The following is a 21,694-nucleotide window of genomic DNA, read 5'->3' as shown; positions in this document are numbered from 1 at the left end:
ATTTTAAGTTTTTACATTGAAACCTGTGAGTCAAAAGATTAGAGTTTCTAGTTTCTTCCGATATGCCATTTATTTATTTATTCTACATTTGAACAATTTATCGTTAAATGCCACACTGCTAAACACAATGTACTTTAATGTGTACTTAAGTCCATTTTTCCTTAGAAATCCTATATTTGCTGTGCATTATCACATTGAGAATCAATGGGTTCATCCAAAAGCTGAAACATTTCGCTTTCAAAGGCTGTATATGGAGTTAGGATGAAAATAAGGTGCATTTCAAACTTTTCTGAGACCAGTGAAGACAGACAGCACAATGGATGTTAAGTCATTCACTAAATGGTGGCAAGGGAGAATCCTGTAGCGCTCTATGCAGCCAAGTGCATTCACTCCTAACATCTGACCTAAAGTTCAGTTTCAGGCTGCAGATGATGTTTGGACCATTAAACATGGTTGGCGGACATGGGACAATGTTAATCAGTACAAAGATCCAGAATTTATAATGTATCGTTTTATTTTACCATGGTTGGCAATGATTGGATGATGCTGGCCATTACTATTAATCAGAATTAATTATGCTAACAACTTAACCCCACTGTCCACATACTGTATGTTGCCATCAATTTGTAGAAAAAAACTATTTGCTCTAGCATTTATTTCATGTTTATTAGGTGCTACTAGTTACAAATCAAAAAGGGAAATGGAAAATGCACACAGCAGTCACGCTCCGGTCTCAGGAGGATATGCTAAATTATTATAACATATAGCATAGGCCAAATATGAAATGTGAAAAATGTGTTGTCCAAATGTTTTTTGATTTACAGTGATTTCATGTACAAAGCATGTTCATCCTCACTGCAAATGAAGCCTTATTTAATTTAGGTTGAGTCTTTTATTTTTTATTTTTTTTCGTATATTTTTTTTTTCATGGTTTGAGGATGAGGGCATGTCCCATAACGTATCGGTTACCTAACGTAACCTCGGTTCTCTCTAGATGAGGGAACGAGTATTGCGTAAGCTAGCTTACGCTACGGGAAAGATTCATCTTTTCTGAGATATTGAAGCCAAAAAATTATCCTTAATTTTTGTATCCATTGTCAACGCAGTGCGGCAGCTGCAGACCTTGAGCGGGCTAGCTAGCGAGCTCATAGGTTGCTCTGCGGCAACTGCTGCAGCCTATAGACGAGCTTGGGCGAACTCGCGATCCAATGAGAGGCGCCCGCGCTCACTGCAACAAAGCCCGCCAAAATGGGCGTGACTAGAGTGCATATAAGCGTAGTTCGTGAGGCTGGAACCCTGGTTTTCATTGACTGAAGCTGAAAAGTCGCCGTGGCGCGAAAGCACGGCCGGCTACGCAATACTGCTCCTCATCTAGAGAGAACCGAGGTTACGTTAGGTAACCGATACGTTCTCTTACGAGAGGTTCTTCTCAGATATGCAAGCTAGCTTACGCTCACGGGAACCCATTGTCAACGCCGCGCGCTCAAGCATCCACTGTATGAGCCCCAGGGAATTAAGGGGGACCCGTGGGAGCCCTTATGAGTGGGGAAATAATATTTGGCCGGCAAGAATGCGGTCATTGATTGTGTAATACATAAGCACATAGTGGGAAGGGAACGACAGAGCGCGGTGCCGGTCTGTGTGGAATGTGTCCCATCAGTGCAGCTCACCAGGGGAGCTGTAGCGTATTAAACCGCTAGTAGTTTTGCCTGCAGAGCGGGCACTTCCATATTGTAAAATCTGACAAAGGTGGAGGGGAAGTCCATCCCGCTGCCACATATGTCGTGAATGGAAATCCCGCTGGACCATGCCCACGAGGATGCCATGCCTCTAGTGGAGTGAGCCCTAATGCCCAACGGGCATGGCAGGTCTTTTGACGCCGTATGTAGCAGCAATAGCGCCCACTATCCATCTAGATAGTGTCTGTTTCGAGGCGGCGAGACCTTTGGTGCGCCCCAACTAAACGAAAAGCTGCTCAGAGCGCCTGAAAGCGGCGGAGCGCGCAGTATACAATCTCAGTGCTCTGACCGGGCAAAGGAGATTGGCGTCGCGTCAGCTAACGGATAGCTGGCAGCCGATAGGGAAATGACCTGTGCTCTGAAAGGAGTACCGATCACCTTGGGAACATAGCCGTGTCTAGGCTTTAAAATGACCTTGGAGTCACTTGGTCCAAACTCAAGACACGCAGCTGACAGACAGCGCGTGAAGGTCTCCCACACGCTTGACTGATGACAGGGCAGTCAGAAAACGGTTTTGAGTGAAAGGTATTTCAAATCCACGGATTGAAGTGGTTCGAAAGGGGGCTTTCATAGTTTCGAGAACTATAGAAAGATCCCAGATAGGAACCGATGGGGGCGCGGGGTTCATCCTTCTAGCTCCCTGAGGAAGCGGATGACCAGCTCGCTTTTACCCCATGACTGGCCGCAGGGTTCAGCTGAACGCCGCAACGGCCGCCACATACACTTTGAGCGTGGATGGGGATCTGCCCTTATCCAGCAGCTCTTGTAGAAATACGAGCAGCTGACTGACACCCCACATGTCCACGGGTCCAGGTCTCGGTCGGTGCACCATTTTGAGAACACAGACCATTTTGACGATAGAGTCTTCTCGTGGAAGGGGCTCTAGCGTGTATGATGGTGTTTATTACTCCTTCTGGCAGAGCGATGGGTAGTCGCTGATCACCCACGCATGCAGCTCCAGCTCTGGGTGGGGATGCCAAATTGTGCCGCGAGCTTGAGAGAGGAAATCTGCTCTCACTGGGATGGGCCACGGCGCTGTCAGTGACAGCTGCGTAAGCTCCGGAACCATGTCTGATTCTCCCAACGCGGGCTATGAGGAGCACCGAGTGACGCTGCTTCCTGATCCTCTGCATTACCTGTGGCAATAGCGAGATGGGAGGGAAGGCGTAAGCGGGCGCCTGGGCCAGTCCTGGGCCAGCTGCCCTCGCTGAGAAAAATATTGGGCAGTGAGAGTTCTCTTTGGACGCAAAGAGGTCTATCTCCGCTCTGCCGAATAGGTGCCATAACGCCTGGACTGTTTGAGCGTGCAGGGACCATTCCCTGGGGGAATATTGTCTCTGGACAGTCTGTCCGGCCGCCGCTCAGGTGGCCTGGCACGCGCGCCGCCCTCAGCGAAGCACAGGTGGCACTGGGACCAACTCAGTATGCGTTCGGCCAGATGGAAGAGGTTCCTGGATCTGACACCGCCCTGACGGTTTAGGTAGGATACCACAGATCTGTTGTCCGAACGGACCAGGACGCGGTGACCCTGAATGACTGGGAGAAAGCGACGCAGCGCGCATCGACCGCTATCATTTCCAGACAATTTATGTGAAGGAGCTTTTCCTGAACTGACCATAGGCCTAAAACCGGAGAGCTCTCGCGAGACCGCGCTCCAACCCGTGTTGGACGCTGCCTGTCGAGATGACTTTTCGGCGAGATACAGCTCCCATTGTCACTCCCCGCTGATACCATTCGCCACTGTCCAGGGCTGCAGAGCTGAAATACAGGTCTGAGTCACCTTGATGGGCTGGCGCCTGTGGCCCAAGCCCGGCGAGACGCCGGGTGTTTAGCCAATGCTGAAGCGGGCGATGTGCAGTAAACCCAGCTGAAGTACTGCTGCGGCTGAGGCCATGTAGCCTAGCACTCTCTGAAATTTCTTCAGAGGTGTGAGGCTGTTCATCTGAAATGATGCGGCTAGTCGCTGCACACGGCGCCAGCGCTGTGTAGATAAGCGAGCCGCCATTGCCACTGAGTCTAGTTCTATTCCAAGGAAGGAAATTGCCTGACTGGGCTGTAGTGAGCTCTTGGTCCAATTGACTGCAAGGCCCAAACTGTTCAGATGACTGAGGAGAACTGTCCTGTGAGACAGAAGCTCCGTATGTGATTGTGCCAAAATCAGCCAATCGTCCAAATAGTTCAGAATTCGCAAATCCTGACTCACGAGGGGTGCGAGCGCCAGCGCCCATGCACTTCGTGAAAGTACGGGTGCTAAGGACAGGCCGAACGGAAGGACGGTGTATTGATAAACCTGGCTGTCGAAGGTGAATCTCAAGAATGGCCTGTGACGGGATTTATCTGAATCTGAAAGTATGCATTTTTCAGATCGAGAGAAATAAACCAGTCCCCTGGCGCATTATGCGCGAGGAGTTTGCTGGTTGTAAGCATTTTGAACGGTCTTTTGCAAGCGCTTTGTTCAAAACCCTGAGATCTAATATTGGTCTGAGGCCGCCGTCTTTCTTGGGGACAAGAAAATAACGGCTGTAAAACCCCGACTCACTCAGGGAGGCGGCACTCTCTCTATGGCCCTTTTGCACAGAAGGTTTGTTATTTCTGAACGAAGCATGCACGCTAAGCTTCCGTGTTCAAAGTAGTTTCGAGCACGCTCTGAAGCAAGGAGGACGGCGATCGAACTGTAGCAAATAGCCCTGTTTTATTGTGCTTAACACCCATTCGGATATCCCTGGAATATCTTCCCACACTTTGAAGCGTAATGTTAGAGGGTGAATGGCCAAATCGCTCTGATTGCCGCACACAGCCAGCTGAACAGAATGTGTGAGCGCGCTTACTGTGCTTATGCTGAACTGCTCGCAGACAGCATGGACAGGCTGTTCTGTGAGTGACTTCCGATTGAGGTGAATGGGGAAAGAGTCACGCCTGTTAAGTGATGCGCAAGCATAGCCACGGGCACGGGACTTACATACAGAGAAGTGTTTGCTGGCCGTGTGACAGAGCGGGCAGAGAATGGGCGCGCGACGTATTCGTGAGCGCATTTATTGACTCTAACACTCGAGTGGTTCAGTAACCGCTTTTGAGTGTGCTCTGATGGGGACACGGAACGTGTAATGCTTGTGTGTAGAGGTGAACACTAGATCGTGGGCACATTTTCTACACATAAGGCTGGTCGTGTGACAGAGCGGCCAGAGAATGGGCGCCGCACGGATTCGTGGGTGCGTTATTAACCCTAACACTCGAGCCGGTCGTAACCGCTTTATGTGAGTGTGTTCTGATAGGGACACGGGACGTGTAATGCTTGTGTGTAGGGGTGAACACTGAATCGTGGGCACATTTTCTACACATAAGGCTTTATTTTGGGCCGCCATGGAAACGGCGCTTGAGTGCAGGCAAGCCGGTAATATCACCGCTTGTTGGCTGCTGAATCCACCACTGCAGTAGCCTGAGCGAAGGGGACCGACAGGGGCGTACTGGACTTACATACAGCTGGCCGTGGTGACAGAGCGGGCAGAGGAGGGCGCGCGCATGGGCTCGTGGGCGTTTATTAACTCTAACACTCGAGCTGGTCGTGAACCGCTTATGTGAGTGTGCTCTGATAGGGACACGGGATGTGTAATGCTTGTGTGTAGGGGTGAGCACTGGATTATGGGCACATTTTCTACACATAAGGCATGTTTACTCTTTACAAGATTTCTTTGGGTCGCCGTGAAAATGGCGTTTGAGTGCAGGCAAACGGGTAGTATCACCGGCTTGTTGGCTGCTGAATCCACCACTGCAGTAGCCTGAGCGAAGGGGACCGACAGGGGGCGAAGCTTTGACGGTGGTCCGGCCGTGGCGGGACTGAGCCGTCGTTTTCTCAACAACGCTAGGAGGACTTCGGTTGCTCAGGTTTCAGTACAATCTTAGGCCGAGGCCCGCAGGGGCGGCTGTCTGGCAGCTGATCGAGGGCGGCCGCCCTGTCGACGCTGAGAAGTCTGGCTTGTTGAGCTGGGCGCTGTGAAGAGGCTCGTGCAGGAGGCTGGTCACGGGCGGCCTGCAGAGGAGCTAAGCGACGAGGCAGAAAGAGATTCATGGCTTGGGCTTCGAGAAACGGTCAACAATGCCACTCACCGCGGAACCGAAGAGACCGGACAGAGAGAGCGCGCCGTAGTGCGCTCAGCTTCTCCCAAGTCGGCTAGTCAGATCTGAAACAGCCTCTGTCTGTAAGACGGCCATGGAATGCAGAGCAGATGCGCTTGGCCGGCGGCGGTATAGGCGCCGCCAACACAGGCGGAAGTAGTTCTGCAGGCCTTAGACGGGAGCACCAGCTTAGACCGCCATCTCGCGGAGGGCGGGCAAAAGTGCGGCGTGGAGTCTGTTGGGAGCCTGTTCAGGGGCGGTGACCACTCGAGCCCGAGGCGGTCGATGGCCTGTGTGAGGAGGCGCGCTAGTTCCCCTCGACCCGGCGCTGGTCCTGCTGGATTCCTGGGCCGAGGAGGAGGCGCGTGAGCCTGACCACTCCTCGCTGTCCGAGCCATGATGGAACAGCCCTTATCCTCCGCTTCTTCATCCGAGATGGCAGCAGAGCAGCCGCCGGCGGCAACTGCGCGTCCCGAGTGGGCGGGAGGGTGAAGGCGATGCTCGAGGGAGGGGCTCCGGCGAGGCAATCGCTTCTACCACTGGTTCCGCAGCCTTTGAGAGCGGCGCTTTTACTGCGCTGCTGAATGGAAGGCGCGCGGCGGCTCGGTCCTGAGCGCCGAGTCGAGCCCGCAGGGTCGACATCGAAGCTCCTCGCAGAGATCGCGATCCGCCTTCAGCGAGGGCGAGCTCTGCATGCCCCAGTCCCAGGCAGAGAGCGCAGATGACGGGCGGTCTCCGGTGCTGAGAGGGGCGCGCATGAGGCACAAGTGGAGCGAGGCATCTTTAAAAAGACGCCAGTACTTTTTGTGAAGTTCATAAGAACTAGCTTGCTTTAAAAGGATACGCCGCCGGATGGCGTAGCTCGCAGGACGGCTGAAGGTGGCGAAGACGGCCGGCTTCTTCGAGCGCTGTCCACGCTTGCTTGATGCCCCTCGAACGGCGACGCCGCTTCCAGTTCAGAGATGCGAAGAGCTTCGCTGAAGAGATGAAAATCAGGGTTCCAGCCTACGAACTACGCTTATATGCACTCTAGTCACGCCCATTTTGGCGGGCTTTGTTGCAGTGAGCGCCGGACGCCTCTCATTGGATGCGAAGTTCGCCCAAGCTCGTCTATAGGCTGCAGCAGTTGCCGCGAGAGCAACCTATGAGCTCGCTAGCTAGCCCGCCAAGGTCTGCAGCTGCCGCGACTGCGCTGATAATGGATACAAAAATTACGGATAATTTTTTGGCTTCAATATCTCAGAAAAGATGAATCTTTCCCGTAGCGTAAGCTAGCTTACGCAATACGAGAGAACCTCTCGTAAGAGAACTGGGTGATTCTCACAATACCGCAACCCATTTTTGTGCCACAACCCACCAGTTGAGAACCACAGATCTATGTGGCATATACGTCCTCTGACACAGATTGTTTGCTCACAAATTACCTAAAAACGTCACCACTGGCATAGAGTGGGTGGAAACTCTCACTATATCCTTCTGGTTCACACCTTCTACCTCAATACTGAGAGTGAAACTGCCTGTATCACTCTCCCAGGTCTGCCTTCATGGTTGTCATTTATCATATATTCTACTCATGGGGCATGAAGGAGGAGGCCCACCCAAACAACTTCTGTCCTGGGCCCTGTGAATTGAAATAATGCCACTGCGTTCTCCTGTTCTGTACAGATTTGTTGCTCAGGCTCTCTTTGATATTTTAAATGGGATTATGTGCATATATTTGTTTATATCTGTATACATAGTGTGTGCTTTCAGGATTGTTTCTGGCCATGGCAGGTGCTTCTGGGCTTAAGACATGTTCAGAGAAGAGTACCAAGAATTTCATCTTCTTACAGCCACTGAAAGTTGGTGTCCACTTTCAGGACACAGCAGATTCCTGAGTGTGTGTGCGAGTGTGTGTATCTGTCTGTGTGTGAGAGAGAGAGTTGCTAATTAAGCCTACAAGTCTTTTAAAAGATGCCTTGTCCCTCGTTAGTTAGATTAGATTATGTTGAACACAAGGGCCATTTTAACAAAACCTGTTTGTTTCATCATTTATGTTCTGTATACAAATGGTAAGAACCATAGATAGCTACACTGTTTACACAGATTTTACCACAGTGAGCTTCTCACTTATCTAGAATGGTTGTCATATTCGAATAGTTTTATTGTGCAGTAAAAACCTACTCTTTGATAAAAGCATTTGCTAAATGACTAAATGTCATGAGATGCAATAGCTCTAAAATGTAAAAGTGATAAGAGGTTTCTCTTCTGCTTTTTTGCATGAAATATATTTGCATGGTATTAAAAGTATGTTTTTGACTATATTGAAACCTCTGTTTCTGAAGCACAATATAACATAATCAACCCTTGGGCATGATATGTCAGTGATGTGCCATGGACTCCTTCATTAGAAATCATTTTCCTGCGGTGTGGGTGTTAATGTTGTCTTGGTGTTCATCTGCAGTTTATTATAGAGGATATGAAGCAGCAGCAGACCAATAAACACAGCAATCTTCACAGAGAGGACCAGCACATCACAGTGGAAGAGCTGTGGAAGGGATGGAAGATGTCAGAAGGTGAAGTACTAAAAACGCTCTCATGAACTTGCATTGAATGCACGTGTGTCTTCTAACAACTTTTACCTCTGTGAAAACTTATTTAGAAACTCCATATAAGTGGAATATTCCTCACATTAAGCCACCAAAATTGAAATATGAGGAAAACAAGCATGTGTGTTCTTCTTAAACAATTCTGCCAGTGACACAGTGGCCTGCGCTGTTTGACACACATATGCAAGGAAAAACAGCTTAAAGGGATAGTTCACCCCAAAAAGGAAAATTCTCTCATCATTTAATCACCTTCATGCCATCTCAGATTTTGAGAAGAATATTTCAGCTCTTTAGGTCCATACAATGCAAGTCAATGGTGACCAGAACATTGAAGATCCAAAAAGCACATAAAGGCAGCATAAAAGTAATCCATAAGACTCAAGTGCAGATGTGATATGATAGGTGTGGGTGAGAAACAGATCAATATTTAAGTCCTTTTTTATAAATTATCTTCCCTGCCCAGTAAGTGGCGATATGCATGAAGAATGCGAATCTCAAAAAACAAAAGAAGATTACTTAATTAAGAATACATAATTTTCTCTATTAACCCACAAAGTTAATTTGAAACCTGGGTGTACCTTAACACAGTTCGGATTAAAATTATGCTAAATAACTACTTACTGTCTATTTCAACACAAGCTGCAAGCAACTTTTGTAGGTCAGTACTTGATCTCTGCAGTCATACATTTGTGGGGTAGTCCTAAACAGTGTATGATGTCATGGATTGTATGAATAGTGTTGTCATTGAATTAGCCAAACGTACACACATGGCTCTAAACTAAGACAATGTGTTAACCATTCAGCCACTAATATGGAGTGATGGAATCTCACAGCATCATGTGCTTTGAGTAACTCTTGAGTAACCTGAGAAGACACTGGAGTTACACCATTGTGTAGTTAATATACAGTAGTGTGTGTCAACAGCTCACACTACTGTATGGTATCTACACAATTTGGGTCTGGTTTCATTTCAGTTTGAGTCAGTAAATATTGGTTTGAAATGGATTGTCTGTAACCAGGTGTGTAAAGTAACGAATTACAAATGCTCACGTTACTGTAATTAACTACTTTCCCCCAAGAATTATACTTTTAAGTAGTTTAAAAATTTTATACTTTTACTTGAGTACTGTAACTGTACTTTTACTGCACTATTTTCCCACCGTCTGTGTACGCTGTCCTGATTTTATTTTTATCTATCAACATGATTGGCCAGGGAGAGTCTCGTGACTCCCGTCAAAACAAATCACATGTAAAAAAACTTTAACGGCAGCTGCAGATCTGGCACATACTGTGGAGAATGCCTCAAGCATAGTTTACAACTGTACATAACCGGCCGCACCTGAAAGGGCTTTTCACAGTGAAAAAGGCAAATTGCATGATCGTGTCATGTGAGTTTAACTTGCTCAAGCCAGATTTCAGCATTAATCCTGCCTATATACTTTTGAAGAAACATATCGAGGTAAATTTCATATTTCTAATTACTAGATTTTGTGTGTCTATAATGTAGCCTGTAATTTAACTATCTATCACTGAGATTATTGGGCTGCTGTGAGAGATTAATGCAATGTTATTGGGCTGGGCGATAAAAAAAAAATTATTGATGTTTATCTGATAAAGAAAGATGTCCTCAATCAAACTTTTGAGTAGTTTTCTATATTTAGCCTAAGTTCTACATCTAGAACAGGGGTGTTCATTACATCAATTGCGATAGCAAGAGCACCACTGGTTGGTTGATCTAGATGAAATATAAAAGATTGACTTTTTATTTCCTGACGTCTTTAGCTGCGTGATTGACAGGCGGCTAATATTTGGTTCGCGCCTAAATGATCAAATACACTTTATAATTCCACCAATTCCCGTCTTGATGAGAATTTAATGTTAACACAGTAATTTATGTCTAAAGTGAACTTAAGCAATGGGACAAAAAGCATATTTGCATCAAAATGTTGGACTTGAAGTGTACATGGAACCGAATTGAGGCTATGTCATATAAAGGCTATTAATCAAACAAAAGGAAATGAGAAAACCACTCAATACTTTTGGCTGAATAACTTGAGTAGCTTTAAAAATATTAATGTAATAGAATAATATAATTAATAATAATATTTTTTAAACTTTTTCGTTTTTTAATAATACTGACCCCTGATGTAGTGTGTGTTCATTTGTATAATAATTGACCAGGAAAGTAGAGATGATAAAATAATTTTTAATTATGCTTAGCCTTTATAAAGATAGAAAAGTATCAACATTTGCAGCAGAGCAATACTTGAGCAAAACATTCCACCCGTCACAAACTTCAGAAAATTGTGCATCATGCATTACAATGAGAACACAAATATTTCTGGGCTTAAAAATACCTGCCCCCCCCCCCCCCCAACTTAAATAATTCACACAAAAATGAAAATTCTCTTATCATTTACTCACCCACATGTCATCTGTCTATGACTTTCTTTCTACAGAACACAAATTAAGATTTTTAGAAGAATATTTCAGCTCTGTAGGTCCATTCTATGTAAGTTATGGAGTGCCAAAATTGTGACGCTCCAAAAAGCAGCATAAAAGTAATACATACAACTCCAGTGGTTTAATCCATGACTTCAGAATTGATATGACAGGTGTGTGAGAGAAACAGATCAATATTTAAGTTTTTGATAAGTAGGTGGCGATATGTATGAAGAATGTGAATCACAATGAAGAAAGTGAAAGTTAAAGTGGAGATTGACTGATCAGAGAGGAGAATTAATAGTAAAAGGAATTAAATATTGATCTGTTTCTCACCACATCTATCATATCACTTCTAAAGACATGGATTAAATCACTGGAAGCACATGGACTAGACTACTTTTATGCTGATTTGTGGAGCTTCAATATTTTTAGCACCGTTTCACTTTCATTGTATGGACCAAAAGAGCAGAGATATTCTTCTAAAAATCTTAATTTGTGTTCTGCAGAAGAAAGAAAGTCATACCCATCCAGGATGGCATGAGGGAATAATGATGAGAGAATTTTAATTTTTGGTTGAATTATTCCTTTTTAAGCATGATGGAGCCCCTGTACCAAACAACTTTTCCCATGCCTGCTCTACCTCAACTATTGTGCAGGACATGATGTTCCAAGTGATCCTGCTTATTTAGCATTTTTCGCATTCCTTGCATTGTTTTGAACATGTTTTATGCACAACAATAACACTCTGTCGGCATTAAGGGAAATTTAGACCCTACACATAAACTGATTTTAATGTAATTGTTTCATACATTACGATTTAAAATGGTGATCAGTGTATTGAAAATAACCTTTACATTTTTTAATTTCTGTTATCATGTCTCCCTTTTATTTTTTTGAACGAGATTCATGTAGTGTTTATCATAGATAAGTGATGTATTATAAAATGTTGGCATACAGTGTTCATTATAATGGGGCAAAGTTTTTGCAACTCTGTACTCAATACTCAGCTACTCTTTTACTCTTACTTGAGTAGTTTTTAGGACAGCTACATTTACTTACACTACATTGTTTTGGGAAGTAACAGTACTTCTACTTGAGTATGATTTTTTCAGTACTCTTTTCACCCCTGTCTGTAACTAATATAAGTACATGTAATTGGTCCCATCGCATTGAGTGGACGCCTGCATAGTTCCCTGTGCAAGTTCACCCTGTTCTTTCAATGTGTTTAGATGTGAGTAGATAGAATACAGTGGCCACAATAAGAATTTGGACACTTAAGCCACACTTGAAAATGTATGAATGTCATTGTATTAGATAACAAAATTTCAAATCAAGTTTGATACAGAACTATCTTCACTTTTCTTTTTGCAATTACTTTTAACCACCCATGGTCCCATGGTAATTTAAGAGAAGTCATTCAGTTCTCCTTAAGTTCACACAGGTGCTCTAGCAGAGTAACCACTGGTGTAGTTCAGCATATTATCTATTGATTCTCAATTTATACCTCTTTTTTTTTTTTTTTTTTTGGTCTGTTTTGTTGCAATAACTCTTTGTTGCTAATTTTTTGGTATAGCGCTTTCTTTTGCTGTATTCATTTGCATTGTGAAGCAACCTTGGGTTTGTGAAACACGCTATCGCAAAATAAATATTGTTGTTGTTATTATTATTATGACATGTTTCACAAAACTTGACAACCTGAAAGTGTCCAAGATTTTTTTTGTCTTCATTTTGAACAATATATCTAATGTTTTCAGGGGCTGAAAACATTCCAAGGAACGAAAACCAAAACCGAAAACGCAATTGTTTGGCGAAAATGGGAACAAAGTCCCTTTCGATTGTTCCAGTGTGAAAAATCTATTTTGTTCTGATTATTATTATAATTCTTTCATGAATTATGATTCATTGATACAGATTTGATATTGTTGGGTTCTGACCGAGAAGCAGATCTGTAATAATAATAATAATAATAATAATAATAATATTGATAACATGTTTAAAATGAAATAATTCTGCCTGGATTTGATGACGTTTATCCCAAACATGACCAAGCAGTGTGTGCGCATGCATGCAGGAGAGAGATTTTTGAAGATATATTTAATTTCACGAAAATATTTTACTTTATATAGGCTTCTGTATAATTTGCTTGTTATGATTTCTATGATGATAATTCACTCAAATAGGGGGGGAAATATATAAAGTAACAGATCAAATATAAACAACCAACAACAGTTTTTATTCATGTGTCTTCTCTGTCTTTCTCAGTGCATAACTGGACACTGGAGGATGCAGTACAGTGGCTGAAAGAGTCAGTGGAGCTTCCTCAGTATGAAAGAAACTTCAGAGAGTTTAATGTAGACGGCAACACGCTACCTCGGTAAAAACACACATGATTATTATGTGAAAGTATGACCAAAATAAATAAAATGCTGAACGGTTACAGCCCTGGTCATTGGTGAAATTTAATCACAGGCAACATTTTAGCAACAGTGCTCCTCCTAGTGGTGAGAACATGTTGGTGCACAGCCATGTGAGAGTGAGAGTGGGGTGAAGAAGTGTTTAGAGTTTTGAGTGTTAAGTTTCCCCTCACTGCTACTTCTCCATGACTCATGAAATGATGTCACAGCACCAGATCACCTTTCACCTGCAGCTATGCCCAGTATATGTGTGGCAGCACACGTGATCTTTAGTCATATAGTACTTGCTGCTTAAAATGAGTACTTTATGCTTGAACTTTTCCCATAGACCCCCCAAATAAATCCTTATTCCTAGTACTTTGTTAGGAATAAGGATTTGTTGTTTGTTGACTTCCAATGTAATGTTTGTTTGAAGAATCACAAACTATCCTTTCTAGGCATTTAACTGGAACTACACTGATTTTAAATGACCATAACTGACATTCTTGACCTCTGACCCATTGTGTTTTCTTTCTGTTACAGAATAGCAGCCAATGAACCGTCATTTATTTCAATGCAGCTAAAGATATTAGACCAACGACATAAACAGAAATTAAATCTAAAAGCGTTAGATGCTGTCCTTTTTGGGCCTCCACAACGTAAGTGTGTCCATGTAAGCTTGTATATTCATCGAAAACTGATTGTTTATGCTGAATCAATTCTTAAATGAAACCAGCTAAAATACGTTCCCTCTTTTCTCTCTTGTTCCTGTAGGTCCTCACCATAACTGGGTGAAAGACTTTGTTTTGATGATCTCTATCATCATTGGTGTTGGGGGCTGCTGGTTTGCATACATACAGAACAAGTCGTCTAAAATTCACGTCTCTCAGATGATGAGAGACCTGGAGAGTCTGCAGAATGCTGAACTGAGCCTGATAGAGCTACAGAGCCGGTGAGAAAACAGAGTGTGTGAGGGAGGGCAAATAGCAGACAGTGAAAGATGGAATTTTGCATGTTTGAATAAATTCATTGAATATTCTGTTTTATTATTCTTAATCGTATAAGATAATGTTATCAGAAGACTTATTAAAGACCCCATTAAATCAAGTTTGGAGATTTGTGGCTTTTAGTCTATGTGTGTTAGCTTTTAGGCCATCTATATGCTAGTGAAGTCCTAAACGTTTACAAAATTCACTTCTAGCAGATTTTTTTGCATTTAAATTTAATTGTATTGATCTTCCGAGAAACAGATAAAAAATATTGATGAGTCATCTTGCACTAATGAGTGTATCAGAATGATTGACCAATAAAAAGCTCTCCAGAGTGAGAATGTCCCTTCTCCCACAGTTATAAATCCTACCTGCCTTGAGCTAATAATAGCAAATCATGGTTCATGGCTTTGATGTAAACTAAAGTCTTTTGGCTATTTTAAAAAGGGATAAGTTCTGTAATATGTTTCATCCCAACTATCTGTTTCAATTGGAAATACGTCAACACAGGAAAGAAAATGTCACTTTTCAAGCCACTTCACAGGGTCTTTAAAGGGATAGTTCACCTAATGAGATGAGTTAACCATTCAGAAATTACAATTCTGTTATGCTTTACTCACTGTCATGTTGTTTCAAACCTGTGTGTCTTTCTTCCTGCTGTGGAACACAATAGGAGATGTTAGACAGTATGTTCAGTCTCAGTCACCAAATCACTATACAACATTCATTGTATAAATAAAAGGTTTATTAAAAGTGGGGAGGGGGGGTGGGGGCCTGGGTAGCTCAGCGAGTATTGACGCCGACTACCAGCCCTGAAGTCGCAAGATCGAATCCAGGGTGTGCTGAGTGACTCCAGAAAGGTCTCCTAAGCAACTAAATTGGCCCAGTTACTAGGGAAGGTAGCGGCACATGGGGTAACCTCATCGTGGTCGCTCTCAATGGGGCGTGTGGTAAGTTGTGCGTGGATCACGGAGAGTAGCATGAGCCTCCATGTGCAGAGTCTCCACGGTGTCATGCACAGCGAGCCACGTTGTAAAATGTGCGGATTGACAGTCTCAGAAGTGGAGGCTACTGAGACTTGTCCTCCGCCACCCGGATTGAGGTGAGTAACAGCACCACCACGAGGACCTACTAAATAGTGGGAATTGGGCATTCCAAATTGGGGAGAAAAGGGGATAATATACACTCACCTAGAACTTTATTAGGAACAGTATGGTCCTAAAAATAGTTCCCAATATGGTCTTCTGCTGTCGTAGCCCATTCGCCTCAAGGTTCGATGTGTTTGCATTCTTAGATGCTATTCTGCACACTACAAATGTACAGAGTGGTTATCTGAGTTACTGTAGCCTTTCTGTCAGCTCAAACCTGTCTGGCCATTCTCCGTTGACCTTTTTCATCAACAATGTGTTTCTGTCCACAGAACTGCCGCTGACTGTATGTTTTTGTTTTTGGCACCATTCTGAGTAAACTCTAGAGACTAGTGTCTGTTGTGCATGAAAATCCAAGGAGATCAGCAGTTATACCAGTCAAACCAGCCTGTCTGGCACCAACAATCATGCCACCAATTTTCCCTATTGTGATGGTTGATGTGAACATTAACTGAAGCTCCTGACCCATATTTGCATGATTTTATGCAGTGCATTGCTGCCACAGGATTGGCTGATTAGATAATCAAATTAATAAGTAGGTGTACAGGTGTTCCTAATAAAGTTCTAGGTGAGTGTATATAAATAAAGAAAATAAATAATTTACTGAATGTGAATAGTGACTGAGGCTTTCAATCTCCTTTTGTGTTCCATGGAAGTCATGCAGGTTTGGAATGACATGAGGGTGAGAGAATGGTGACCGAATTTTAATATTTGGCTGAACTATTCCTTTAAACGTTCATATAAGTACCTTTTAAGTTCAACATTCCCACCATGGCTTTATTGGCTGTTTAATGTTTGAGTTTGGATACAGACACAAAAGTTTTCAGAAGTTAATACTCTGTTTTCATTAGGTTGGAAAAGGCTCAGGAGGAGAACCGGACAGTGGCAGTGGAGAAGCAGAACCTGGAGCAGAAGATGCGTGATGAGATCAGTGGAGCTAAGAAAGAAGCCAGCAGACTGCGAGAGCTGCGAGAGGGGGCTGAATGTGAACTCAGCAGACTGAAATACGCAGAGGAGGAGCTAGTGCAGGTAGAAACCTCTCTAATCACACTGTTTGTCTTATCGATGTGAGTTGGTCTTCACCCGAAAGTTCATTTACTGACGCTCTCATGTTGTTCCAAACCAGTATGACTTTCTCTCTTCCACAGAACACAAAAGGAATTGTTAGGCAGAATGGCAGCCTCAGCCACTATTCACTTTCTTTGCATCCTTTTTATGGGTATTGAGGCTAACATTCTGCTTAAAGGAAAGATTCACCCAAACATTATAATTCCCTCATCATTTACTCACCCTGATGTTGTCTCAAACACTTATGATTTTCTTTCTTCCACAAAACACAAAGATATTTTAATGGAGACTTGATGTCTGTTTGTCCATACAATGAAAGTGAATGGTGACCAAATTTTCCAGCTCCAAAAAGCACATAAAGGCTTCATAAAATAATCCATATGACTCCAGTGGTTTAATCAATGTCTTCTAAAGAGATCCAATTGGTTTTGGGTGGGAACGGACCAAACTGTTACTCCCTTTTCACTGTACATCTTGCCATTGCAGTCTCTAGGCATGATTATGAGTTCGAGCTCAATTATACTTCCTAGTGCTTGATGAATACGCACAGTGCTATATGGTGTTATGAAGTATCGAGCTTGAAAGCATGATGGCCATGGAAACTGCAGATGTCAAGATTTATGGTGAAATAAAGAGCTATATTTTGGACTGTTCTCACCCTACATTGATACTGGAGTCTTATGGATTACTTTTAATGCTGCCTTTATGTGCTCTTTGAGACCTGAAATTGTGGTCACCATTCACTTGCATAGTACAGACAAACAGACATCATATCTCCATTCAAATATCTTTGTTTGTGTTTTGCAGAAGAAAGAAAGAAATATGAGTTTGAGACAACATGAAAGTAAGTAAATGGCAGAATTGTAACTCTTGGGTGAACTATCCCTTTAAGAAATTAGTGTTGAATGTATGTAGATTATGTGGTCGGAATTTCCATCAATCCAAAAGTAATAAGTTAATGAATATTGACAAGTAATAGGTATTTATTAATAGCTTTATAATGTATTAATGAATTGGATTTCTTCTGCCTTTCCTCACAACAATGACTTCTTCTTATTCTTATTCTTTTGTACATATGCCATTAGATGGAGGCAACATTCCTCAAGTAGCTGTTTCAGTTGCATCCCAAATATCTTGCATGTAAAGCTGATATATTTTGTCATTGAGTGTTACTGTGTGAATCTGATGTGTGGTGTTTCCAGGTGCGAATGGCTCTAAAGAGAGCAGAGAAGGAGATGCAGTCTGAGTGGTCAGTGCCTGAAGCCTTGCAGATGTGGCTACAGCTCACACATGAAGTGGAAGTACAGTACTACAACATCAAAAAACAGCACGCCGAGCTGCAGCTTTCGGTCGCAAAGGACGAGGTGAGCTATTCATGATGTCACATCCTATCAGGGCAGGAAATGTCTGATTTACCTCACAACAGATTTTGAATTATGGCAATAGACCCTTATCGCATACTTAGACACATTTCAGATTTTAATTTTAAAGAGTAAATCTAGCAGACTTATTGTATTTACACCTTTTAAATTATTTCATGTACAAATATATTATGATACTGTAACTGTATAAATGGAAAGGAGGAGGTGAGAACTGGCTTGACAATCGAAATAATACTTTAATAAGGAACTTGAACCAAAACACACAAACACACACATATGATGGACAGCTGCCAGTAAACGCTCTCTCTCTCTCTCTGTCGCACCACCTTCCGCAGTCGGCCTTTATCCCTCTCGGATGCTTGATTAGCCTGATAAGGGGCCGGGTGTGTAGAATTGACCTGGCCCGCCCTCCGCCCTGTCACAGATACTTTGTAATATACTTTGTATTATATTACATTCATAATTTTTTCTCACATGGGTCTATTATTGTGGAATTATCTAGATCAGATAAACTTGTCACTAAACTACAATGTCGGTCAGGTGGTCTCTTCTCGTCTAAGTGGGTCATTCGTGGCCAGAATAAGCTGCAATGTGGACCAGACTTTATGCTGTTTGTAAATAGTGTGGCTGTGTGAGAATACCTAAATTGTCTAGGACAATGCGGAAAATGGACCGAAACTGACTATAAAATGCGGAATGTTAAGGAATTTGACATATTTGTGATTAATGTATTAATGCTCAATTAATCTAATTTAAATTGTGATATGTCCTAGTGGAGGCCAGATGCAAAAAGGTGTTGCAGGCAGCACCGTTGCAATAATAATAATAAAAAAGGTAGATGCCACTATTGCATCATCTTTATATTGTATGCTTAACATTATGCACATTTTAATCACATTTTGTGTTAATAAATTATATTTCTCTCACCAAGAATGCTTGTAATAGAACAGTGATGCAGGGTCAGAAATTAAGGGAGGCTCAGGGCAAAAATGCCCTAAAGTTCAAAATATGGATAAAAGTTCAAATAATGCCCTGGTTTCTGTTTTTTTTATTTTTATTATTAATATATTTTTTTTATTGTACCATCTGATATAGTTCTAAAACGTATACTTTAAGAGTAGCATTACACACTATCACATAAATTCGGATTTTGAATAAAAGAACAAAATTTTTGAACAAAATTTGTATATGCTTCGAAAAAATGCGCTCATAAACATAAAAATTCCCCAGTAAAATTATATCCAAAGGGCAATTATTGGCCTCTTTAAGAAACAGTTAATTTCTAAATGCTGTAATATATAAACTTTTATACTGGGTAAGAACTTGTTACTTTCAATGCCCTTTGACCTTGCATTTTTATTTTTTGACATCCAATCAGTGTCACTGCAAACACAAGCAGTTTTGTGTGTGACTCGTAACAATAATTTGAATATGTTGCATTTTCCTTCTATGATGTGATTCAAGGCATTACTCTTTAATTATTAGTAATTCAATCATGGTTTCTGTTTTTTTGTCACTTGTGTTACAAATACGATTTTAATTTGTTAAAAATGATTGCGCTCCTATGAGCTGAGAGTACGCAGTACAAGTAGAGATTCTCAAGTGTTTTGAGCGCTGTCTTATGTCATTACTCACAAATGGCACTGAGAAATCTGTGAATAATTTTTCCTGTTTCAATGCAACATCAAAACAAACCAATTCACAAAAATGAATAAACGTCCTACTGCTGCAGAAGACATTCTAGGAGAGTGTGCTCGGTTCGTGCGTTACTGTACACGCTCCATAATCTTTGTGCGCCCGCTCACGCTGCACAACGGCAGTTCTGCTCAGTTGTATGATGCGTGGTATTGACATTCAGCACTTTTTATCGTGAACGAGTACATGTGCAAAATATCTTACCCTCTACTAGTACTATAACAAACGCATTATTATTTTTGCGCAGCGCTTCATCCGTGTAAATCTGGAGGATTCCAATCTTCTAAACTCTTCCAATGGGTGAAGCTGGAGGCAACAAAAGAGTATGCACTAGTGGAGACACATGCGCTATGAAATGTTGCTATACGTGATCGCAACACCCAGTGTTCAGAATACAAATTTAATATAATTTCTTAATAGCAGACCAAATTATGTTCTACTTCCAAATCTATCGCGGGCCTCATCAGAGCTGTCTGCGGGTCGTAGTTTGGACACCACTGTCCTAGTGTCAAGTTTAAACCACAAAAGGCTGTAAATTAAATCAATAGAAATACAGTCTGAATGTGCTGCGTGCTTAAAAGAGAATGTGTGATGCCGGCCACTCATTAACCGATGTTTGTAATAGTTTACAGACAGCAGAGTGTATATTAAGCTTGAAGTGTGCACCACATGCAGACTATATATATTTATATAATTCAATCACAGCCTTTTGCAGTTTAATAAGCTCTTTTAAGCCATATAGCGAACTGGAGGTCGTCAGAAACAACCAAACTCTTCTTGCTTCATTCAGCTTTCCGCCAAAATAAAAGCCGGTGAAATCGACGGAAATGTACTACTACTGTGTGTAATTTTAAATGTAGCATTAAATAATAATAATAATAATAATAATAATTACATAATATTTAAGCAATATCTCACAAGCAAGAATGATCTTGTACTGTATAAAAATGTTCATCAATGATTTTATTAAAACTGTGATGCTCTATGGAATGATATTCCGGACATTATTCAAAAGGAATTGCAAATTGTATTTGCAATTGCGTTTTCAATTTGTGGACGCATAAAATGTGACATAATCCAAACGCAATTGCAAATCGCGATTACGGTTTGCATTTTCGCTTAGCTTAACGCACAGTGACTGCCAGATTTCAAATGGAAAAGCAAAGTCCGCTTTGCAACTGTGTTTCCTATATCTTACGAGTTTTGGCCCTGTCATATTTAAATAGCAATTTCAATTACCACGCCTGCTTTTTCACTTTCTCAGCGTCGCAGTATGTAGCCAGCCAAAACTCAAATGGAATACTAATTCCCTTAGTATTTCCATTTCCGATGCCTTACACAGAAACCTGTCAATCAGGGTCAAGGGTGGGATTATGCTATGGGGCGTGTTTGTCTTGGGAAGTGACATCACTCACAGTCTATCAGGATCAATAATTAGCACTGCACTTTATTCATCTATAATCTCACACTGGACTGTCAACATATTCTCCTCAATATACTACTTCATATATATATATATATATATATATATATATATATATATATATATATATATATATATTTCATATACTCCTACTTATTGTATTGTATATTGTGTGTATTGTTTACTGTACATTGTATATAATTATTGTGTTGTGTAAGTATGTGTACATTTGATTTGTAAATTGTGTTGTGTAAGTATGTTGTTTACTGTAATTGGTATATGTCTCGCCACTGTCATGACTGCTATGTTGCTCGAACTGCACACAAGACTTTCACCTACTGTTGCACTTGTGTACATGGTAGTGTGACAATAAAGTAATTTGATTTGATAAACCGGCGCCTGTTCAGGGCATCACCTCTTGACCGCCGACTGTGAGTGACGCCACTTCCCAAGACAAACACGCTCTATAGCATAATCCCACCCTTGACCCTGATTGACAGGTTTCTGTGTAAGGCATCGAAATGGAAATACTAAGGGAATTAGTATTCCATCTGAGTATTAGAAAATCAGTTATTTTGAATTCTTATAATAAAGGTGGCTTAAATTTCATTGATTTTGATTCTCTTAACAATACCTTAAAAATTAATTGGCTTAAACGCTTTCCTTCACAATCAATCTTCTATTTGGAGTATAATCCCAAGATATATTTTT

General features: G+C 42.0%; 1 protein-coding gene across 1 annotated transcript in view; it reads left to right on the top strand.

Moving 5' to 3' along the window:
- LOC127658845 (stromal interaction molecule 2-like) overlaps window positions 1-21,694 on the top strand; it is a 71,262-nt gene that overhangs the window by 38,719 nt on the left and 10,849 nt on the right. Inside the window, exons 3-8 of the mRNA XM_052148375.1 lie at window positions 8,296-8,407; window positions 13,148-13,259; window positions 13,822-13,937; window positions 14,053-14,230; window positions 16,267-16,444; window positions 17,686-17,847. Coding sequence (XP_052004335.1) covers window positions 8,296-8,407; window positions 13,148-13,259; window positions 13,822-13,937; window positions 14,053-14,230; window positions 16,267-16,444; window positions 17,686-17,847 — 858 coding nt within the window. The remainder of the gene's footprint in view (window positions 1-8,295; window positions 8,408-13,147; window positions 13,260-13,821; window positions 13,938-14,052; window positions 14,231-16,266; window positions 16,445-17,685; window positions 17,848-21,694) is intronic.

Source organism: Xyrauchen texanus, chromosome 2 (genome assembly GCF_025860055.1).
Source record: "Xyrauchen texanus isolate HMW12.3.18 chromosome 2, RBS_HiC_50CHRs, whole genome shotgun sequence".
Lineage (NCBI taxonomy): Eukaryota > Metazoa > Chordata > Actinopteri > Cypriniformes > Catostomidae > Xyrauchen > Xyrauchen texanus.
The sequence above is the reverse complement of the archived record's forward strand: the minus strand, read 5'-3'. Positions and strand labels throughout refer to the sequence as shown.